Consider the following 18,929-nt stretch of genomic DNA (forward strand, 5'->3'; position numbering starts at 1 on the left):
AAAGGTTATTATGGGATTTTTACCCAATGATGCCAAAAATATTCTGCCTACCGCCACTTTAAGGCATAGGTCATATAGGCGATCACCTACGGCGCCACCTTCTGGGGGGCGCTCGTCGCCCTCTAATAAATAATAATAATAATAGTAATAATAATAATAATAATTTTTAAAAATGTTGTTGGGCACCCTTAGGTAGCAAATGAACAAATAAATAAAGTAAGAAAGAAACTTACTTTTACTCATGTTACTCTCTTTCTCACACTTGTACATCTGCCCGGACGCACTTATTTGTTAAAAGTGTAAATTGTAATGAAACTGACTAAACACTTTTTAGCCAACAATATGGTTTTTTAAGACCAATTGTTTATTAATGATATAATAAATACAGTTATTTGTGAAAATAAAAATCTTTATTTTTGTCTTAAAAGCATTGTGATGTCTGATGTGTGTTGCGGTTTACGGGGTTAGGGTTAGGGTTCTGGGGGGGGGGTTAACCCAATCCAAATCTGAATTTCACCTATAAGGCACCAAAAGGGCTAAAGAGCCGGCCCTGGTGGGGGGGTATTTGTATTATGGGTGTGTTTTTGTGAGGGTGGGGGGGACAAGAAGAAAGAGGTGAGCAGAGAGAAGAGAAAGACATCAACATAGAAAGATACCGGGAGGACTGGTGAGAGGGCAAGAATGTGTATTACTCTCCTTTGTAACTTTTAGGCTTCTCCACCCCACCCCACCACACCACACCCTCTCCTCCACACCTCCAGACACCGCCTCAGGGCCGAAGCTCTGTCTCAAATCATTTGCATAAAGAGTTAAAAAGGGAGCCGACAGAGCAGGGCAGGTGATACCGGCCAACAGACGCAGAGGAAGGAGGACCCAGAGCTGATACTGACACAGCAAGCTATCACACAGCCTCTGAACACACACACACACACACACGCACACACACACACACACACCTGTGACTCCAGCAGAGTATTCAGACCAGTACAGAGGAGGACCTTGGCCTGGGCAGAGGCACAATTACAACCAAAAACTCCCTCCCGGCATCTGAGAAGCAAAGAAGACTTCCACTCAAGAGAAACCCATTTTGGAGAGTAAAGGGAGTGAGCTGAACCCAGAGAGATAAAGAGAGGATCATCTGATATCTTCTTCAGTTAACAGGTAAACCCAACCTTTTGCTCTAAATGTTGTCTTGAGCCTTTGTGCTTTTTATACCAGTTTGTGGCTCGCTGTTAGAATACAAGACAGAAAAAGCGTTTCATTCAAGTGAAAAATCATAAATGTGAAAACACTTTTTAAGAACTGTGAGTGGAAAGATTTTCCAAATACCAATAAAACTTCAGAGAATTCATCTGAGGTATTTCTTTTAACCTTATTTATTTATTTCACTTTATTCAGTTGAGAGTGCAGGTGGATTACATCCATCATGACCTGTATACAACAGAACCCCCAGCAGCAGCTGCACGCGTCAGTAGTCATGTTTCATGAGTAGCTTTCCGTATATTCAGTTAGGATTGTCTGCATACTGTTTCCTGCATTGTCTGTTGTGTTTACACATGTGCTATCTGTAACATGCTCAGGTCTGTAGTTGCCTCACCCGGCCTTCCATTCAGTTTAAACTGCCAGCAGCAGTATCCAACCCCCCCACCCCACCCCCAGTTCAAACGGCAGGTAGATCAAGTTACATTTACTTTTCAAACTGAGAACAGGTAGGGCAGCCTTGAGGGTGACAGTTGAGGTGTAGACACACACAGCTGAGCCTGACACAAAGGGCTGAAAGAAGGAAACTAGTGTTTTACGTGAAGCTTTTAAAAGAACGCTTCAGTTAGAATTAGGTCTCGTGACCGACAGGCTGTGATTTGTAGGTTCTACTAGTCGGTCAGTAGGACAGGTGAGGAAAAACGTGCCACCGATAGCAACGAGGGACCGTAAATTGAAGCACAAAGCAGAATGCTGTACAAGGTTGTATGTGTTTGAAGTTGGCATTTTGGGTTCAGTCTGAGTTAATATTTGACTCTGCTGTACATTGTACGACCCTTCAGTTTGACCCCAAACTTTTCCTCCACTGTAAAAAAAAAATGACAGCATGGCTTCAATGTGCTTTTCACATCTTGCTTTCAAACAGTCTGTTGTTGTGTAAATAGGCAGTAGCCTACATATGCAATTAGACCTTCTCCACCTTAAAGCCAGACTGAAACTTTAGCTAAGCAGACAATTGGTCCCTGATACTGTTGGCTTTAAGTGTTTAGTCAGTTTCACTACCATTTACGCTTTTATTAACAAATAACTGGGATAAAAAAGTGTGAGAAAGAGAGTTGCAGGGGGTGAAAAGAGTATTTCTTTGTTTCTTGAAAATGACAAAGGGCGCCCACCGGCATTTAAAAAAAATAAATCATTTATCTATTTTTTTTATAGAGGGCGACCAGCGCCCCCCAACGCCTATATGGCCTATGCCTTAAGCCGGCCCTGGCTATATATGATAATTACTGGACAATGATAAATGCTATAACATACCGTAACAGCAGCACATGTAAAAAAAAAAAAATCTGTCAAGTCAGTGAACTGAATCAAGCTGAAGTTTGCTAACAGGAGCTAACATTAGCCACCATAAGCTACTGGTCACGTAAGGCTGTAGCAGCAAGCTAGTATGGATTTGAGCAGGGGTGCGTTTTATTGCTCATGAATTCAACTTTTCATTTGCAAAAAGAAAGAACGAGTTATTTCTCCTTTCAAAACTTACATAGTCTCACTTTAAGAGTGTGAAACTACATCTGTTTACCCGACAAGCATCTCTCCACCACCACTAGAAGTTTCATATCCATCCATTCCTTCGTTTTCTGAACACCAAGGGACATATTTCATCAATGCAGAGATTAATAACTTTTTTCCCAGTGCAGTCTCACAAATGTGTCTGGAATGTGTGAAAGATTATCAGAGGGTCAGATAATGATACAATCAGCGTATTTTTTGCATTTGTAAATAAGATCGGCAGGAGTTTAGAGCTGTGGAATGTATTCGGTGCATTCCTTGTGACCGGCCAGCTGATTAAAAACTGTGACCTTTTAGCTAAGACAGAAGGTAAATGTGTTACCAAATCACTAGAGACAGAGATCTACTGAGGACACGTTTAGCCTTCCCAAAGGAGAGGTTACATCGAACACAAAGCTAAGCAGATGTTAAGTTTAAAGGTCCCATATTGTAAAAAGTGAGATTTTCATGTCTTTTATATGATAAAGGTTAAGGTGCTATATAAATACTGTTAAACTATCAAAATGTTCAATATACGGAGAAATACACACAGCCTGTATTCAGAAATTGTGCGTTTGAAACAAGCGGTTTGGATTTCTGTCCATTTGTGATGTCACAAATATACAATACATAGATTATTACACGGTTTTAAATGTAAACATTCTAAATGTGTACCAGTTTTTTTCCCGTTGCAGTGTATGTAAATAACATCAGCTGACAGGAAGTAAACATGGACCCAAACTGTTACCTAGCAACGCAATTCCGTTGAAATTCTGTTGAAATGAGCTATGGAGCGTTTCAGACAGAGTATATTCAGGTATATTCAGGCAGACAGTACGAGGAAAATAATGTGCTGGTTATTTATTTAGTATGTTATTTCTACGGCCGAGGAAAGTTCAATCAATATTTGTGAACATGAGCTACTCTCTGTCAAAGCCAGAAACCAGATAAGTAAGTCTCAAACTTGTGATGTCATTGGGTATAAAGACAGGAGCTGTTCCATAGACAATGAATGGGAGACCGATTTCTTGGACGTACAGCATGTTTGTTTTCTTTTTTTATACCCAAATGAGCTTCATTCTATTATAGTGTTCTCAGTTCAGAAACAGGAGGTGTACCCATATACTCCCAACATTCCTCTGGATGCTCTCTGTGTTATCTTAACATATCTTCCAATTCATTGTCGCAGCTCCAGACTTTATACCCTCTGACATCACAAGTTTGAGTTTTATTCACTCTAGTTTTTGAATTTGCGAGAGTTGTTCATGTTTACTAATATTTTTTGGACCGCCTGAGACCATAAGAATAACACGTATGAATTTTGAAAATGGGCATAGTTCCCCTTTAAGGTTACTTTATTGTCTATGTCTACCATGGGAGAAAATTGTCTTGGAGATAGGGAAATTGCTCTGACATCACTATAAAACACATTAACTAAGAACATGTAGGACTTGTTAGACCTGTGCCTACAAGTTGGAATTTAATCTCATTGTTTTTATCTTCAAACTGTAAAACGATGGTCAAACTAAGAGGCTGTTAATGTATTTGAATCATTTTGGTGAATTTATGAAAAACTACATTATATCAAGTGTGTTCAAGTCTGGTGTTCTGTTGAGGACTGTTAGGACAAACCTACAAGCCTACAACAAAGTACAATGTTGTTCAGTGCACGGTTGGTTGCTATTTACTTAGTGCTCGTTCTACAGTTAACATGGCCTGGGGCTTTGGGAAACCAGCTCTCCTTTTAAAGGTGCAACATGAAAGATGTGGCCAGAATTTAGTTCAGTTTAAAACATTCAAAAAATGAACCTACATTATAAACAGAATGTGAAAAGGTTAGAGTGTCGGCTCTGCGTCAAAGACGTGAAACATATACTCATTAACCTGATATGAACCTTTATGGGTGTGAACACTTTTTGCAATACTATGAATAGGCTAGGTCAATTGTCATAGCTTTAGAGAGCCAAAGGCAATGTTAGCTGCACCTGACTGTGGTTTATTCCTGTCTATTTGAATATAAATTACTTTATTTGAACAAAATAACCATCCAGTTCTCAGCTAAAGTGAATAAGCAAAGTAGTAAATTTTAATTGCACTTGTTATAAGAGACTCCCATTTGTCCACCAGTCATTTCTTGAAGCTGCACTTAGCACACTTAAGCAGACACTGTGTAAATTATGAATGCTCAAAGGACTTTCTTAAGTTTTTCAGTCAGCTGCGCTCTGATAGGTACTTTCTTCTTAGTGGTTGGTGAGGTGCAGTTAATAAAAATAGTCCAACGTGGTTAGTTGAATTTTATCTGGATACGTAGTACAGGAGGCTCCGGCAAATGACCACACCTGATAACAGAATTCAAGCAATAGGGAGATTTAGTCATGGTCAGTGATCAGGGGAGGCTTTAAACTGATAAGACAGGTGTAATTATACAGAAGAATCTGTCCTCAACCCACTAAAGCGTGTTTGAATTCAGTAGAGATGAAGAGAGAGTGAGAGTGAGAGAGAGAGAGAGAGAGAGAGAGAGAGTCGGCGGAGCAGGAATTTCAAGGGTAGATGGAGGGATTAGACGGAGAACAAGTAGGGACTTTGTGTAGATGGGAGTACTGGGGCAGGAGCAGCCCTGAGGGCACGGAGAGGAGAACACCTGTGCCCTGACAATCCATCATCCTTAACACGGCGTACTTCAAATTAGGGCCTTAATACCTAAAACACCAGCAGGCAGGTTATTACCAGGTGATATCCTTATAAATCTAAAAGAATTAGGCAAGGAGGGCCATACTCAGAGGGAAGCAGTAATTTGGTCTTCAAAGACCTGAGACTTAAAGCTGAAGTAGGCGAGATCGGAGCAAATATGATTAAAAAAAAGTTATTTTTATAAAACGGTCGCTATATCCTGACAATAGAACATGAAACAGGTAACCTGAAAAAAAATCATGTCCCTTTGTGTCCTCCGGTGTCCTCCGGTGCTCCTAACGGCATCTGCAAGATTTCACAGACCGGAGGAAAACAAGCAGTAAGAGCTGATCTGAGGTCTGCTGTCCAGCTGCTGTCTATGAGAGCCGGCTATCAATCACTCTGAACTCTGACCAAACGGTCAAACTGGGCAGCGCTGATCAAATATGAATCAATATTATGTTACGTTAATGCCTATTTCTCTCCTCAGATGTTTTCAGAAACATCTTGTAGTTCACGGTTTAGCTGTAAAATGATAACGTTTTTGACGCGGTAGCCATGTTGAGATCAGGTTGAGATGGCTTGAAGGAACGCCAAGTACCGGTCACATGACTGGAGCACAGCCAACAGGAATGCTCTCTCTCTCTGAAATGACCTGTGATTGGTCAAAGTCTTCCCGTCACGGGCTAGATTTTCTAAAGCCTGAAAACAGAGCCATGAGGAGGAGCAGAAGTCTAGTTATCTCTCAGAACACTTGAATTACAATATGCTGAAAGGTTATTATGGAATTTTTGCCCAATGAGGCCAAAAATATACTGCCTACTGCCACTTTAATACTATTCAAACCTAGTCTAGGTGACCTAAAGTGACCCGAAACCCGGTCTATTAGCTTCTGTAAATTTCCTGTACTCTGCTGTCTGATATACAGATTTGCACACACATGCTCAAAAAGTCACATTAACAAAGCAGCCTGTGTGTATCCCTGATTCTATCTCAGGTAGAGCCACGTACTGTAACTCACCCGAAACAATCTTTCATCAGCTGCTCGATGCAAGAAGGGCCCAAGGACTCGCTGTTCCAGCTGGTGGACGTTTGCACGCTTCGCTGCCTGGATACCATTATATGCAACATGTCCAGTAAACTTTAGAAAACTCTATTCAGAAGCACTGTTTACAGTTTAGCTACTGTTAGCCCGCAGTACTAGGAAAAGCTACATGAATATGAATGTGTTGATAAGTTTGGCTTTTTTTTCAGTCATTGTGAAAAAAGAATATACAAGCGAAACCTTAAAGATAAGGTGTCTCCAGCATGGTGTTTAAGGGTTTTAAAGCTAACAGGAGCAGTGTACGTCAATAGCTTACAATAGCTAGCAAGATAGCACTTGGGCTATACTCTTTTAGTGTAAATTTACACAGGTTTTGCTTGCTTAATCGTTGCTTCGATAACATAGACTTTGAGTTTTCACCATCTGTATTGAAATATTTGAATATTTGTTAAAGCTGCTCTTTTTGGGGCTTATCTGAACCCAACACTGTACAGAACGTTTCCTTCCTCATCAGTAGTGTGTGACAGGAATGAGTCCTAAAACCCGGAAATAAGTCAGCATTTAACACTTCTGGTTCCCTCGTCTGGAAGTCAATGGGTTTTTTGAACGAGTTTTTAGTTAGATGCCTGAAATAAGGTCTGTGGTTAACACAAGCTGAAGAGATTTTAACGTTTTGTTCTACGACATAAAATACATCAATAAATACCACACATTTTGAAGCCTTTATGTGTCTTAAAAAACCTGGTTGCTAACAAGTGGCTTAATAAGACTACTAAACGTCATCACGCTGACTCCTCCTCCGTCTTTACGTTCTTGTTGTGTATACTCGCGCTCATGCGACCGTGGTATAATTCGTTTGTAGCCTAAGTTTGCTTTTTTACTTCTGGCGATTGCATTTACACTTCAAAAAATCATAAAAGTGGTGTTCATTTGTGAAGATTATGTTGCTGAACAATACAAAAATAACCTAAGTATCATAAAAGTGTGTTTGACACAAAGTTTATTCTTTGCAATAATCCAAAAATCAATTGAACTCTCTAGCGTGCTGCAGGGATTAGGTCTTTTTGTAGCCCAACCAGGAAGTTAGCATCGCCCTGGGTTCCATTGGCTTTTGGATTATTGCAGCAATAAGCTCTGTGGCAAACACACGTTTATGATAATAATGTTCACAAAAGAACACCACTTTTATGATTTTTGAAGTGTAAATGCAATCGGCAGAAGTAAAAAGCTAACGTTAGGCTATAAACGTACCACACCACGGTCACATGAGCGCTAGTAAACACAACAAGGCTGTAAATGTATTTAGCCACTTGTTAGCAACCGTCTTTTTTAAGACACGTAAAAGCTTCACAATGACAAGTGGGATATTTACTGATGTATTTTATATCGTAGAACAAAATGTTAAAATCTCTTCAGCTTGTGTTAACCAAGGACCTTATTTCAGGCATCTAACTAAAAAGCCATTCAAAAAACCTGTTGGCTTCCAGACGATCGGACCAGAAGTGCTAAAATGCTAACTCATTTCTGGGTTTTTTTGGACTCTTTTCTGCACCGCTCTATTACGCTATGTTCAATTAGACTGTGAGGACCATAAAGTTATGCTCAGGTCATGAGCAAACAAAAAGCCCCCAGTGTCAACATGTCTACAATGACCTGCTCGTCATCGCTAGGCTCAATCAGCCGACCCATTTAGCTTTTGCGAGTCATTCACTGGTCAAACATCACAACACTAAATTGTACCAACCAAGGTTTATCATTTTTATCATTCAAGGGTCTTGAATATGGCTTGTCTTGGCTTTTTCTTGTTCAGGGTCCGTGTCCTGATTAAAATTGAATCATGATAGGAAAATCTTTTATTGTGTTCTCTTTATAACTGAGTGTTAACTAAACACTTACCCTCTGTACGTGCAGACGGTCAGTGCTGCCCACACTACATATGGGGTGGATGTTGTTCTTTCCCTTCCTGTCTTGGCACGTCACAGACTGTTTGTGCTTGTTACTGTCGTTAAATCCAAAATTTCATTTGACTCATTTGTCCCCATTTTGCATCACACCCATGACTAAATCACTCATTGACAGACCAAAATCCTGTCAGCTTTGAGATATTACGTGTGCTCCTCTGTGTGTGGGTGAAAATAGTTCAAGGTTCAACAATCGACTTGGCTGTATAAAAAGGGCACTGATTGACTGAAATCCTGTTAACTTGTTGGGATTGTTTGGTTGTACATGACTGAAAAAATGGTTTGTATTTGCTTGCACAGTTTTCGTGATACAGGCAGCGAGATACCGTCTGTAATATGAAATCTAATCTGTACTTCTCTTTTCAGGTAATTCCAAAGTTAAGGACAGACCGAGAAGAGGAAAGAAAGGACCGACGGGTCTAAGGCAGACTCGACAAAGGAGAGCTTATATTTCTGAAGATGGAACAGCCTCCACAGATTTGGCACATGCAGGTCGCCCCCCAGAACGCTGCCGGAGAGCTGAAGAAGGTGTCAGTCATGAGCCAGCCAGAGTGCTCCATCTGCTACAACACCTACGACAATGTCTTCAAAACACCCAAGCAGCTGGATTGCACCCACACCTTCTGCCTGGAGTGTCTCTCCCGCCTCATGGCGATCTCGCTGGCGGACCAGGACGGCACCGACGGCAGCACTCACCTCTCTTGCCCCTTCTGTCGTCACCCCACAGCGCTGCCCGAGGAGGGACCCCCGGCCCTGACCACCAGCCACGAGGTCCTCTGCAAGCTGCCCAGCCACCAGCAGCAGGAGGAGCCAGTGTGGCTGGAGGGGGAGAAGCTGTGCTACAAAAGCTCCGTGCACGACGCCGGCTCGGGCGCCCCCGACAGTCCCAAGGCCTTCTGCATCTGCATTGACATCGGGGCCAGCAAGACGGTGGACGCTCCGATCCAGACGCAGCCCCGGACTTTTGGCCTGCTGGACCGGCTGGCGGACTGGAAGAGGATGGTGCTCTTCGTCGTGCTCATGGTGCTGCTGGTCGTGGTAGTGTTGTGGCCGTTGCAGTGTGTATTCAGCACAGGGAACATGCGCTGTATGCGAGAACCCGTCCATCCCAGCCCCACCACACCAACACCTGACACTAATTTCACCAGGCTGCCTGGTCTGAAAGAGTAAACTTATAGACTGACTGGACTTCACTGGAACTATACAGAATTTGTAAATGTTTTGTGCATAATTCCACTTTTGCTAATTGTACATTGTTTTGCCACACACAACTGTCAACACGTCAGACTTTTAACCACAGATGTTAAAGCCACTATGTGTAGGCTGTTTAGATGTCTGTCTTTAGTGCCCCCTGGTGTTGGTTTAAAAAAAAGACACTGTGGCAGACCCCACCAGGGGACAGAGACGAAATGGCTGAAAGCAACACAGACTGAACCAATTTTCACTGGACTTTGGTGTTTTTGTGTCATATGTCATCAGACTCATTTGAATTATGTTGTATTTTTAAATTGGAATCACAAAAATTGTACCCATAGCAGCTTTAACTAAGTTATCTAAGTTATCCTTCTCAACAGTTGGTACATTATATAGTGCATTACTTAAACCTGCAGTAGGCAGTATATTTATGGCATCATTGGGCAAAAATTACATAATAACCTTTCAGCATATTGTAATTCAAGTGTTCTGAGAGAAAACTAGACTTCTGCTCCTCCTCATGGCTCTGTTTTCAGGCTTTAAAAAAATCTAGCCCGTGATGGGAGACTTTGGCCAATCACAGGTCATTTCAGAGAGAGAGTGTTCCCATCGAGCGTTCCTATTGGCTGTGCTCCGGCTGGTGGGCGGTGCTTGATATTTCCTCAACTGATGTCAACATGGCTGCCGGGTCACAAACTTCGTCATTTTACAGCCAAACAGTACACTACAAGATGTTTCTGAAAACATTTTATGCGAGAAATAGACATTACAGTAACAGAATATTAATTCATATTTGATCAGCGCTGCCTAGTTTGATATTTGATCGGAGTTAGTGAGTGATTGACAGCTGCTCAGAGACGGCAAGGCTCCAGCTCGGCTCCGATTGGTTGTTTTCCTCCGGTCTGTGAAATCTTGGAGATGCCATTAGGAGCACCGGAGGACACTGGAGGACACCGGAGGACAGAGCGGCACATGATTTTTTTCAGATTACCTGTCTCATGCACTACTGTGCAAAATAATTTTTTTTTTTTTTAATCATATTTGATCCATTTCTACCCACTGCTGCTTTAACTGTTAATACAATCTTGTAAAGACACATGACAACCAAGAGTTGTTGAAAGATGAACTCTGACAGAATCCACATTTTTCCACCTGCAGTTTGAGATTAGATCAAACTGGTTCGATGGGATTTGTTGTCATATTCGGACATTTGGCAGAGTGTCCGATAACAGAGAACTGGAGTGGGTTGATTTGTGCTCAACATTCAGTGACGGCGTATCCAAGACAAAACAAGGACAAATGCTCCAATTGCTGTTGTGAACTTTGCTTTGCAAATATCTGGTTGGCTAAAGAACAACAAATAGTCAAGTTTATGGTAAGAAAAAAAGGTCTTTCACAAAAGAAAAAGAATGTAAACCCAATGTGCCGACCATGAACTTAAATTCATACTGTACATTTGATTTGTGTGTTTTGATATGTCTTTGTTTACAGAACTACAATAAAAAAGTGAGCTCAGAACGTGTTTCTGGGAAATAACGAAACATTTGAGCATTACAGTCTAATTATTTAGATTGATATCATTTGATTGTGATTTGTCGTGTTCATGCATTTTCTCGACATTCTAAAAACTAGATTTACTGGAGCATCATTAGTGGTTTATTTGTGTGAACAGCAGGTATAGTAAACTCCCCTCAAATAACACAGCTCCTGACGTCGAACGCAAATTAAAAAGAAGTGTTGGTAACTGGGTCAAGTTGCAGTTCCAGTCGAGCCATTTATTGACCACTGTTTGTCATTTCCTCCCATCTCCACCTTAAACACATGCCTAGCCCTCCTTTCGCCTTGACAGGAAGTTGCCTTTATTTATTCCTGGATGAGGTGCGTCAGATAAAGGAAAAGTTTGGAGTGGGGGTTTTCCAAGTGGCTCACTTGTGACACATGGTTGATAAGACATTTATGTTAAATTCTAACAGTCTTTTAGGAGTGGCCGTAATAAAAGTGCTACTTCCTGAAGCGCCGTGATAACTGCCAGTAAACACGGTTAACCAATAGATGCAGATACAAATGAAAAAAGGCTCAGTCATGGCTATAAAATGGGTTCTTCCTAAATGAATAAAGGTAAAAAAAAAAGAAGTTGATAAATATTGGGTGTAAAAGAATGAATAAAAGCTTCTTGTTAGTTGTCCCCATTTTGCTCTGGGGCATTTAAACATCTATTTTCAAAATAGATGCCTATTATGAAGTTTTCCTTCTCTCCAATAAAGCAGAATAAACAGCCTATTTCCTCGTGGGTAGCAGCTACATAAAACTGTTTTATTCAACACTTAACGCGGCTTGTGTTAAAATGCTGAAAATAACAGTTAAACCAGCACTAACTTCAAACCCATTCTTGTGTTATCCCCCTTTTTCGTTTTATCCTGAGTTATAAAGCACCATTTCTACAGGCCACTTCAACCATGAAATAATCTGTCATTACCGTTTAAATTGGTGTTTTTTTCTGGAATGCATTTCCTGTCTTGCTTTTCAATATTAATATTATTAACTTGGGTTCATTGACCAATATATTTTCGGCCATCGCAACTGCAGTTCATACAGTATAGAGCACTTTTCCTACTGAAGAGACAACCCAGAGCGGATAAGATGGCGAGCCACACAGCAGGGTTCAACACAAACACAGCTTCATAACACAATGTCCTGTGTTCTCTGCTCCACTACAGGGGGCAAGATACAGGAAGCAGGCTTCATATACTGATCTTTCTTCCACTTTGGGGGGGCACAGGAACCTTTACCAAAAATGGATTTGTCATCTCCTTCCCCCCAGTAGAAAAAACTGCTCTAGACTCACAAGTAGGGCTGTCAAAGTTAACACGTTAACTCACATTTGTTTTAACGCCACTAATTTCTTTAAGGTATTAACACAACTTGCGATTTTTACGTTTGTAACAGGCTCAGTTTAAAAGTTAGAGTGAAGATATACATACATCATATGAAACTAGAAAACCTTATTGGTACCAACCGTATATTGTCTTGTCGCAAAGGAGGTTAAATAACGCTCCAAATTTACATTAAATTTGGGTGAGGAAAAACTGTCATGGCCATTTTCAAAGGGGTCCCTTGACCTCTGAACTCCAGATATGTGAATGAAAATGGGTTCTATGGGTACCCACGAGTCTCCCCTTTACAGACATGCCCACTTTATGATGATCACATGCAGTTTGGGGCAAGTCATAGTCAAGTCATCACACTGACACACTGACAGCTGTTGTTGCCTGTTGCCATGTTATGATTTGAGCATATTGTTTTATGCTAAATGCAGTACCTGTGAGGGTTTCTGGACAACATCTGTCATTGTTTTGTGTAGTTAATTGATTTCCAATAATAAATATATACATACATTTGTACAAAGCAGCATATTTGCCCACTCTCATGTTGATAAGAGTATTAACTACTTGACAAATCTCCCTTTAAGGTTCATTTTGAACAAATAAAAGATTTGTGATTAATCACGATGCCATATTTTAATCGACCGACAGCCCTATTCACAAGCAAACACAATAGAAACAAGCATGTGTAACTTAACAATGTGCCATCATAGATTTTTATTAAACTATATGATAATAAATCATTTTTCTTGCCATTTCTGGCAGCTCATTGCATCAGCAGTTGTAGCCTATACAGCAAAAAGGCGTCTGGGCAGAGCCAGTGCAAGAAGAGGAAAAAGGGGAAGAGCCATCAGTATACCACTACTCAGTATACCACTACTCACTTCAGGCATACTGCGACCAACAGAGGAATCGAAACAAAAATACATCGACATCATGTTCAAGTAAATGTGAGAGGACAAGCAGAAAGAAAATACCGTGTTACTACTGCATACCTCCATGTATGCTGGTTCAACTCAGAGCCAAGATGTACTTATCGATGGTGAAATTACACCAAATAATAATAATAATAATAATAATAATTCTGACACAATACAAAATGCAAGAGTGGATAAAACAATCAATTAGAAAGTACAATTTGAAATGAAACATCGACGAGAAAAAAAAAAAACACTGAAAAGTCTAGTGCACTACCAAAAATACTTCCACAGCCAACGGACATCCACACACAGCCTGAGGCCAAAGATTCAGCAGTTTCACACTTTCAAGTATTGATGTTACACCATATCATAAAAAAAGTTGACCCATAGAGGCAAAGTGAAATAAAAATCTAAATTATCCACAGCGCAAGATGGTTCAGAAACAGACACAAAACCATAAAAGTCATTCATCGGACAAAGATCACAGTTCAGATGGGAAACAAAGACAAAAGGAAAAAAACAGAAGAATCCAAACATCTTCACTGTCCAAATTCAACTGAAGTACATCAAGTGGTGCAGCATATTTCTAGACAGATGTAGGCCTTCACTGACACGTGGCATCAATGCCAAACAGGTCATAAAACATAGCTTTTATTCACATAAGAAATCAACCATTAAAACACATTGGCAACAATTTATATGGGGAAAACTCTGACGGACGTGTGACTGAAAATCACAAGACCTTAAAAAAAAATAAACAACTTGGTTGTCACAGGATGATATGGCTGCTGCAGGTTACACTATAACTATATTTTAATATCCCCCTCAAGGTCAACAGTATCAAATTACAGTTTATGACAGTACTTTTACTCCAGTACATTTCGACCACACTTAGCTGTATTTTAAATCACATTTCTTAAAGGGACCGTGTGTAGAATTTGGTGGCATCTAGTAGTGTGGTTCCAGATTGCAACCAACTGAATATCTTTCCACTCACTCCTCCCTTTCCAAGACTGCGGTAACATGAGCCGCCGAGTGCAAAACCGTGGTAAAGCCCCAGACACACAGGGAACGTCAGGAGCGCGTGGCGTCTGCGTGGCGTGGTGGCTGCGTGATTCACGCGTCGGGTGCTCACACCAGCTGCGCTTCAGCTGCATTTCAGCTGCGTTTCTGCTGCTGCAGCTGCTGCTGTCAGCCCTTTCTTTCTACATAGAGTTTGCCTTTTAATGACCATTTCATTTCATTATAAATATCATTTATATTTATTTTAGACTGAGAAAGGTTAAGAAACGTGTGGTAATTTGTAAATAATAGTAATAATCCACAATTAAAATGCCGTACTATATTCATTCATGGAGCTCTCCAGGTCACTGCATGTTCTAGAACACTGTCCGGGACATATTTCAGAATAAAAGCCTTGTGTTAACAAATGAAGGAATTCTGTCCACAGAAAAAACGTTTGAGGGCTTTTATTTCGAAATGAAAGCAGGAAGTGTTGATTTAAACCCCATACTTTATCAATTTATGGAGCTCTCCAAGTCACTGCATGTTCCACAGCACTGACTGCTCATATTTCAGAATAAAAGGCTTGTGTTAACAAATTAATGAATTCAAAAATAGGCGTCAAAAATAGGACAAACATCTATTCTGTAGAAGAGACGCAACTGAGACGCGCGTGCAGTGTGGCTGCTCTAACCTGTTAACACGGACGCCAAAATAAAAAACAACAGGTAACGCAGCCACCACGCGCTGCTGACGTTCCTGGTGTGTCCGGGCTGTTAGGAGCAATGGATGTCAGACGGTGACTGGCGGCATCACGGCTTTGCACCCTGCGGCTCACGTTACTGCAGTTTCACAAGCGTGTCGGAGAACTACGGTGGCCTTCAGGTAACGTAAAAAATGCAAAACGGTTCTCTCTAGAGTCAGTGTTTGGTTTGTCTGTTCTGGGCTACTGTAGAAAAATGGGAGGACTCCGTGAAGAGGACCCGCTCCCTATGTAGATATGAAGAGCTCATTCTAAGCTAATGAAAATACAACAATTCTTAGTTTCAGGTGATTACACACTAATGAAAACATCCTTCTATTTGTATCTATCTATCATCTATCTGTAACCGCTTATCCTATTCTGGGTCGTGGGGGGGGGGGCATACAAACTTCACACAGAAGGGCCCCCAAGCCGAGTTTGAACCCGCGACCCTCTTGTTGTGAGGCGGCAGTGCTGAAATGCTACACACTGTTCCTTTAAGAATCCCAAGCTGCAGCAGCAGAAACTGGCCAATTTATGACTGAAGAGAACAAGGCGAGTCCAGTCTGAGTGTCCGTGACCTGGTTAGTCCAACATTTCTGGCGGAGAAAGAGGAATGGTCCGAGCACAAACACCACCAACAGGTGCTGCGCATTTATTTTAATGCTTTAAATTAAAAAAAGGTAGACTGAACACACATTATTATCATGACATCTTCCCATTGTGAGAGACATTGTTCGTTTTAAAAGGACTTCAGGATCATTACGTCATTACATTTGAAACGAGCTAGGTCAGATTTCACCAAACGCATCTGCACTTGTATTTTAGGAGGATATTTTGGTGCTGATCCTGGAGACTAAAAATAGCAAGCAATCTGCCAGACAGCGCAGAGGGGCTCAGTGCTCCACGGCCACCACCGTCTTCGTTATCACATCAATGACGTCGGCTTACTCGCCCCGCTATCATCAAGCCTGGATTATGGCCATCTTCTAAATTACTTTTTGGAGACAAATCTATTCTTCAATCTCGGGGCAGATGGCCATCTGGCCCACTGTAATCGCCCCCCTTTCCCTTGTCTCCTTGCGACGATCTCCTCCGACAGATGTTGAACTGCATCAGACCTGCTGATTAACGAGGACAGCCAGTCAAACGAAGCTGAGAGAGACGGCGGTCAGCCGAGCTCAACCCCCCCAAACACCCGTTCAGGAATCCTCTGCACCTGTTTCCTGTCAAATGTGGACTTGAAACTATTATAATCCATCAGCAAATCAAACTTAGCGCTGGGGATGCTGCTTAGACAAATGTGCTTAAACGTGATCTCTTCCACCATAATGCTCCTTTATAAATATATATATATATATATATTTTTAAAAAATCAACATCTTATACGTTATACGCATTATCAACAAAAACATCAAGACAATGAAAACAAGCTGATGAAAAGGACAGACAAAAAACTGTACTGAAAGTGGGACCAGCTGGAGGTAATGTTCAGATGATGGAGAGGACGGATGTGTCACAAGAAAGAACCAAAAGTGGCCTCCAGTTCTAATAAAGTACAGAACAGCTGATATGGATTTTGCCGGACGTCACTTTGACAGATCAGTCACATCTTTGAGAAAAAGAACCCTGAAAATAGTCCACTTTCACACCTGAAATTATTATGTCAAAATATTTTTAAAGAAGAGGGCTTTGCTTGCCTTCCCTGTGCCTCGGGGGGGCGGGGGGGGCTGCTGCAGGTTACATAACTGTCCTTGCTATAACTAAGCGGCCACATTAATAACCACCGCAGCTGGGGAGACAGAATGCCGTAAAAAACAGTCTTGGGTTCGAGTTCAAATGAAAGCCAGCAAAGACAGAGAAAGAGGGATAGCGAGACACAGTGATTTCTGGCGACGAGCGGACAAACAGCTTAGCTTTGACCTCTTCTCGGATCCTGTACAGCTCTGCTCAGTTCAGACCAGGACAGACTCCGTGTTTAAGATCCGTCATCCCCGAGGAAAAACTGGTCGTTTCACACATCAACTTGGATTTCCAGGATTTGGAAAAGTAACAGTAGAGATGTAACAGCAGGTTTGGGGAAGGCTAGATTACAGACACATCCTGTGACAAGGCACTTGGCGCTGGTTAAGAGAGGGAGAGGATTGGGGGGAGGGGAGAAAAGTGGGGAGGGCCCTGAGCGAGAGTGCTATGCTTATAGAGTCATCCCCTCTATGGAGGGTAAGGTTTGACTCCAGACAGAGAGGTCCAGCGGGACGTCAGCAGGAGAGGGAAGGGAGGTGGGGGGGGGTTCAGCTCGCCACCTTCAGCCCAGGCAGGGTCCACTGATGTGGGCTGCAGTCAGAGCAACACCCTCCCTCCTCTCCATGAGGGATTTTCAGGCGCTGATGAAGCGACACCTCTGCTGAAACTGAAGCAAACACAAACAGACAGGCAGACAAGTGGAGTTAATGGCTGGTGTCACGTTGAATCATGAACACTGGGATCTGATGGAATTCAAGATATGGAGCTAAGAGCAGCATTTACTCAGCTGCAGCTACACCTGCCAGGTTATCTAGAGGCCACGTGTGTTTGGATTTGAAATTATTTTAGTTCACTGCTTTCAATCCGTCAGAAATTCAACAACCTGTATTGTATACCTTTGCATGTGAGGTTTAAAGGTCCCATATTATAAAAAAGTTAGATTTTCAAGATTTTTTAATTATAAAGCAGGCTTAAGTCCTATATAAATACTGTGAACGTATTGAAACGCTCAATCCACAGGGAAATACACACAGCCCGTATTCAGAAACTCTGCATTTGGAACAAGCTGTCAGGATTTCTGTCCATTTGTGATGTCACAAATATACAATATTTAGACCCTTTACACAGTTTTAAACGTAAACATTCTAAATGTGTCCCAGTTTATTCCTGGTTGCAGTGTATGTGAATGTCATCAGCTGACAGGAAGTACACATGGACCCAAGCTGTTGCCTAGCAACACAATTCTGTTGCAGCATGAGTAAAATAAAGTTTTTTTTAAACATTAAAGCATGTAAACATGTTCTAGTAGAAACACAAAATACAAGTATGAACCTGAAAATGAGCACCATATGTCCCCTTTAATCTCTAATAACATATCATGGTCATTTTATGATTTATTGTATTAAACATATTACATATTGGATCTTTAAAACTGAATTTGTTTTCAACATATGATTGCGTTTTCATTAGCAACTACCTCATATATCACAATGTGATTATGCGTAAATAGCCTTGCTTGCATGCGTGGTGTCCAACTACAAGTACCTTTGTATGTAAGTATGTTACAAATAGTCTGTGTATTAATCTGTGTGTCAAAGCCTGTATAAACATTTTTCAAAAGAGTGCGCACCACTGGTTGTTTCATTCTTTTCAAAGAACTATCTCACTTTTCAGCTGAGCACCGTGAGGACAGTGGCAGCAAGTGACACGTGCTTTCCTATCATGCTTTCCTATTGACTCTTCCCACCTGCATGTGTGTTGTCTTTACTGTTTATTTTGACTTTTCTTTTTGTAAGTAAATGTACAAATAAACATTGACATATTGCTGATTCACCGTCTTAACGAGCTGCTAGCATTACCATGCTAATAAAGTACCCAGCGGATTCGTCCCACAATAACAGCGTAAACAATTATCAGAAACGTACACCATCTTATTCACACATGGCCTAACGTGGCATAGCAAATAATTACTTTCCAGTTGAGCGCTGCGAGGACAGTCTGCAGCAACTGACACGGATGAGG

General features: G+C 41.3%; 2 protein-coding genes across 4 annotated transcripts in view; one reads left to right on the top strand and one right to left on the bottom strand.

Moving 5' to 3' along the window:
• The first annotated feature begins 654 nt into the window (after positions 1–654).
• Positions 655–11,159, top strand: rnf223 (ring finger protein 223). Of its 2 annotated transcripts, none has more exons than XM_074642844.1 (2): positions 655–1,161; positions 8,791–11,159. In XM_074642844.1, exon 2 carries the CDS (start codon positions 8,884–8,886, stop codon positions 9,592–9,594), a length of 711 nt encoding a protein of 236 aa, XP_074498945.1. In that variant the 5' UTR covers positions 655–1,161; positions 8,791–8,883; the 3' UTR covers positions 9,595–11,159. The 2 variants fall into 2 exon arrangements, with proteins under 2 accessions (XP_074498945.1, XP_074498946.1); XM_074642845.1 differs by lacking the exon at positions 655–1,161 and adding an exon at positions 8,471–8,704.
• Positions 11,160–13,187: 2,028 nt separating this feature from the next.
• The window catches only part of ptpn11b (protein tyrosine phosphatase non-receptor type 11b), a 63,676-nt gene continuing 57,934 nt past the window's right edge, over positions 13,188–18,929 (bottom strand). For both annotated transcript variants that reach the window (XM_074642841.1, XM_074642843.1), the window contains exon 16: positions 13,188–17,574. The gene's annotated coding sequence lies outside the window, so the exon portion shown is untranslated. The remainder of the gene's footprint in view (positions 17,575–18,929) is intronic.

This window comes from Sebastes fasciatus, chromosome 8 (genome assembly GCF_043250625.1).
Source record: "Sebastes fasciatus isolate fSebFas1 chromosome 8, fSebFas1.pri, whole genome shotgun sequence".
Taxonomy (NCBI): Eukaryota; Metazoa; Chordata; class Actinopteri; order Perciformes; family Sebastidae; genus Sebastes; species Sebastes fasciatus.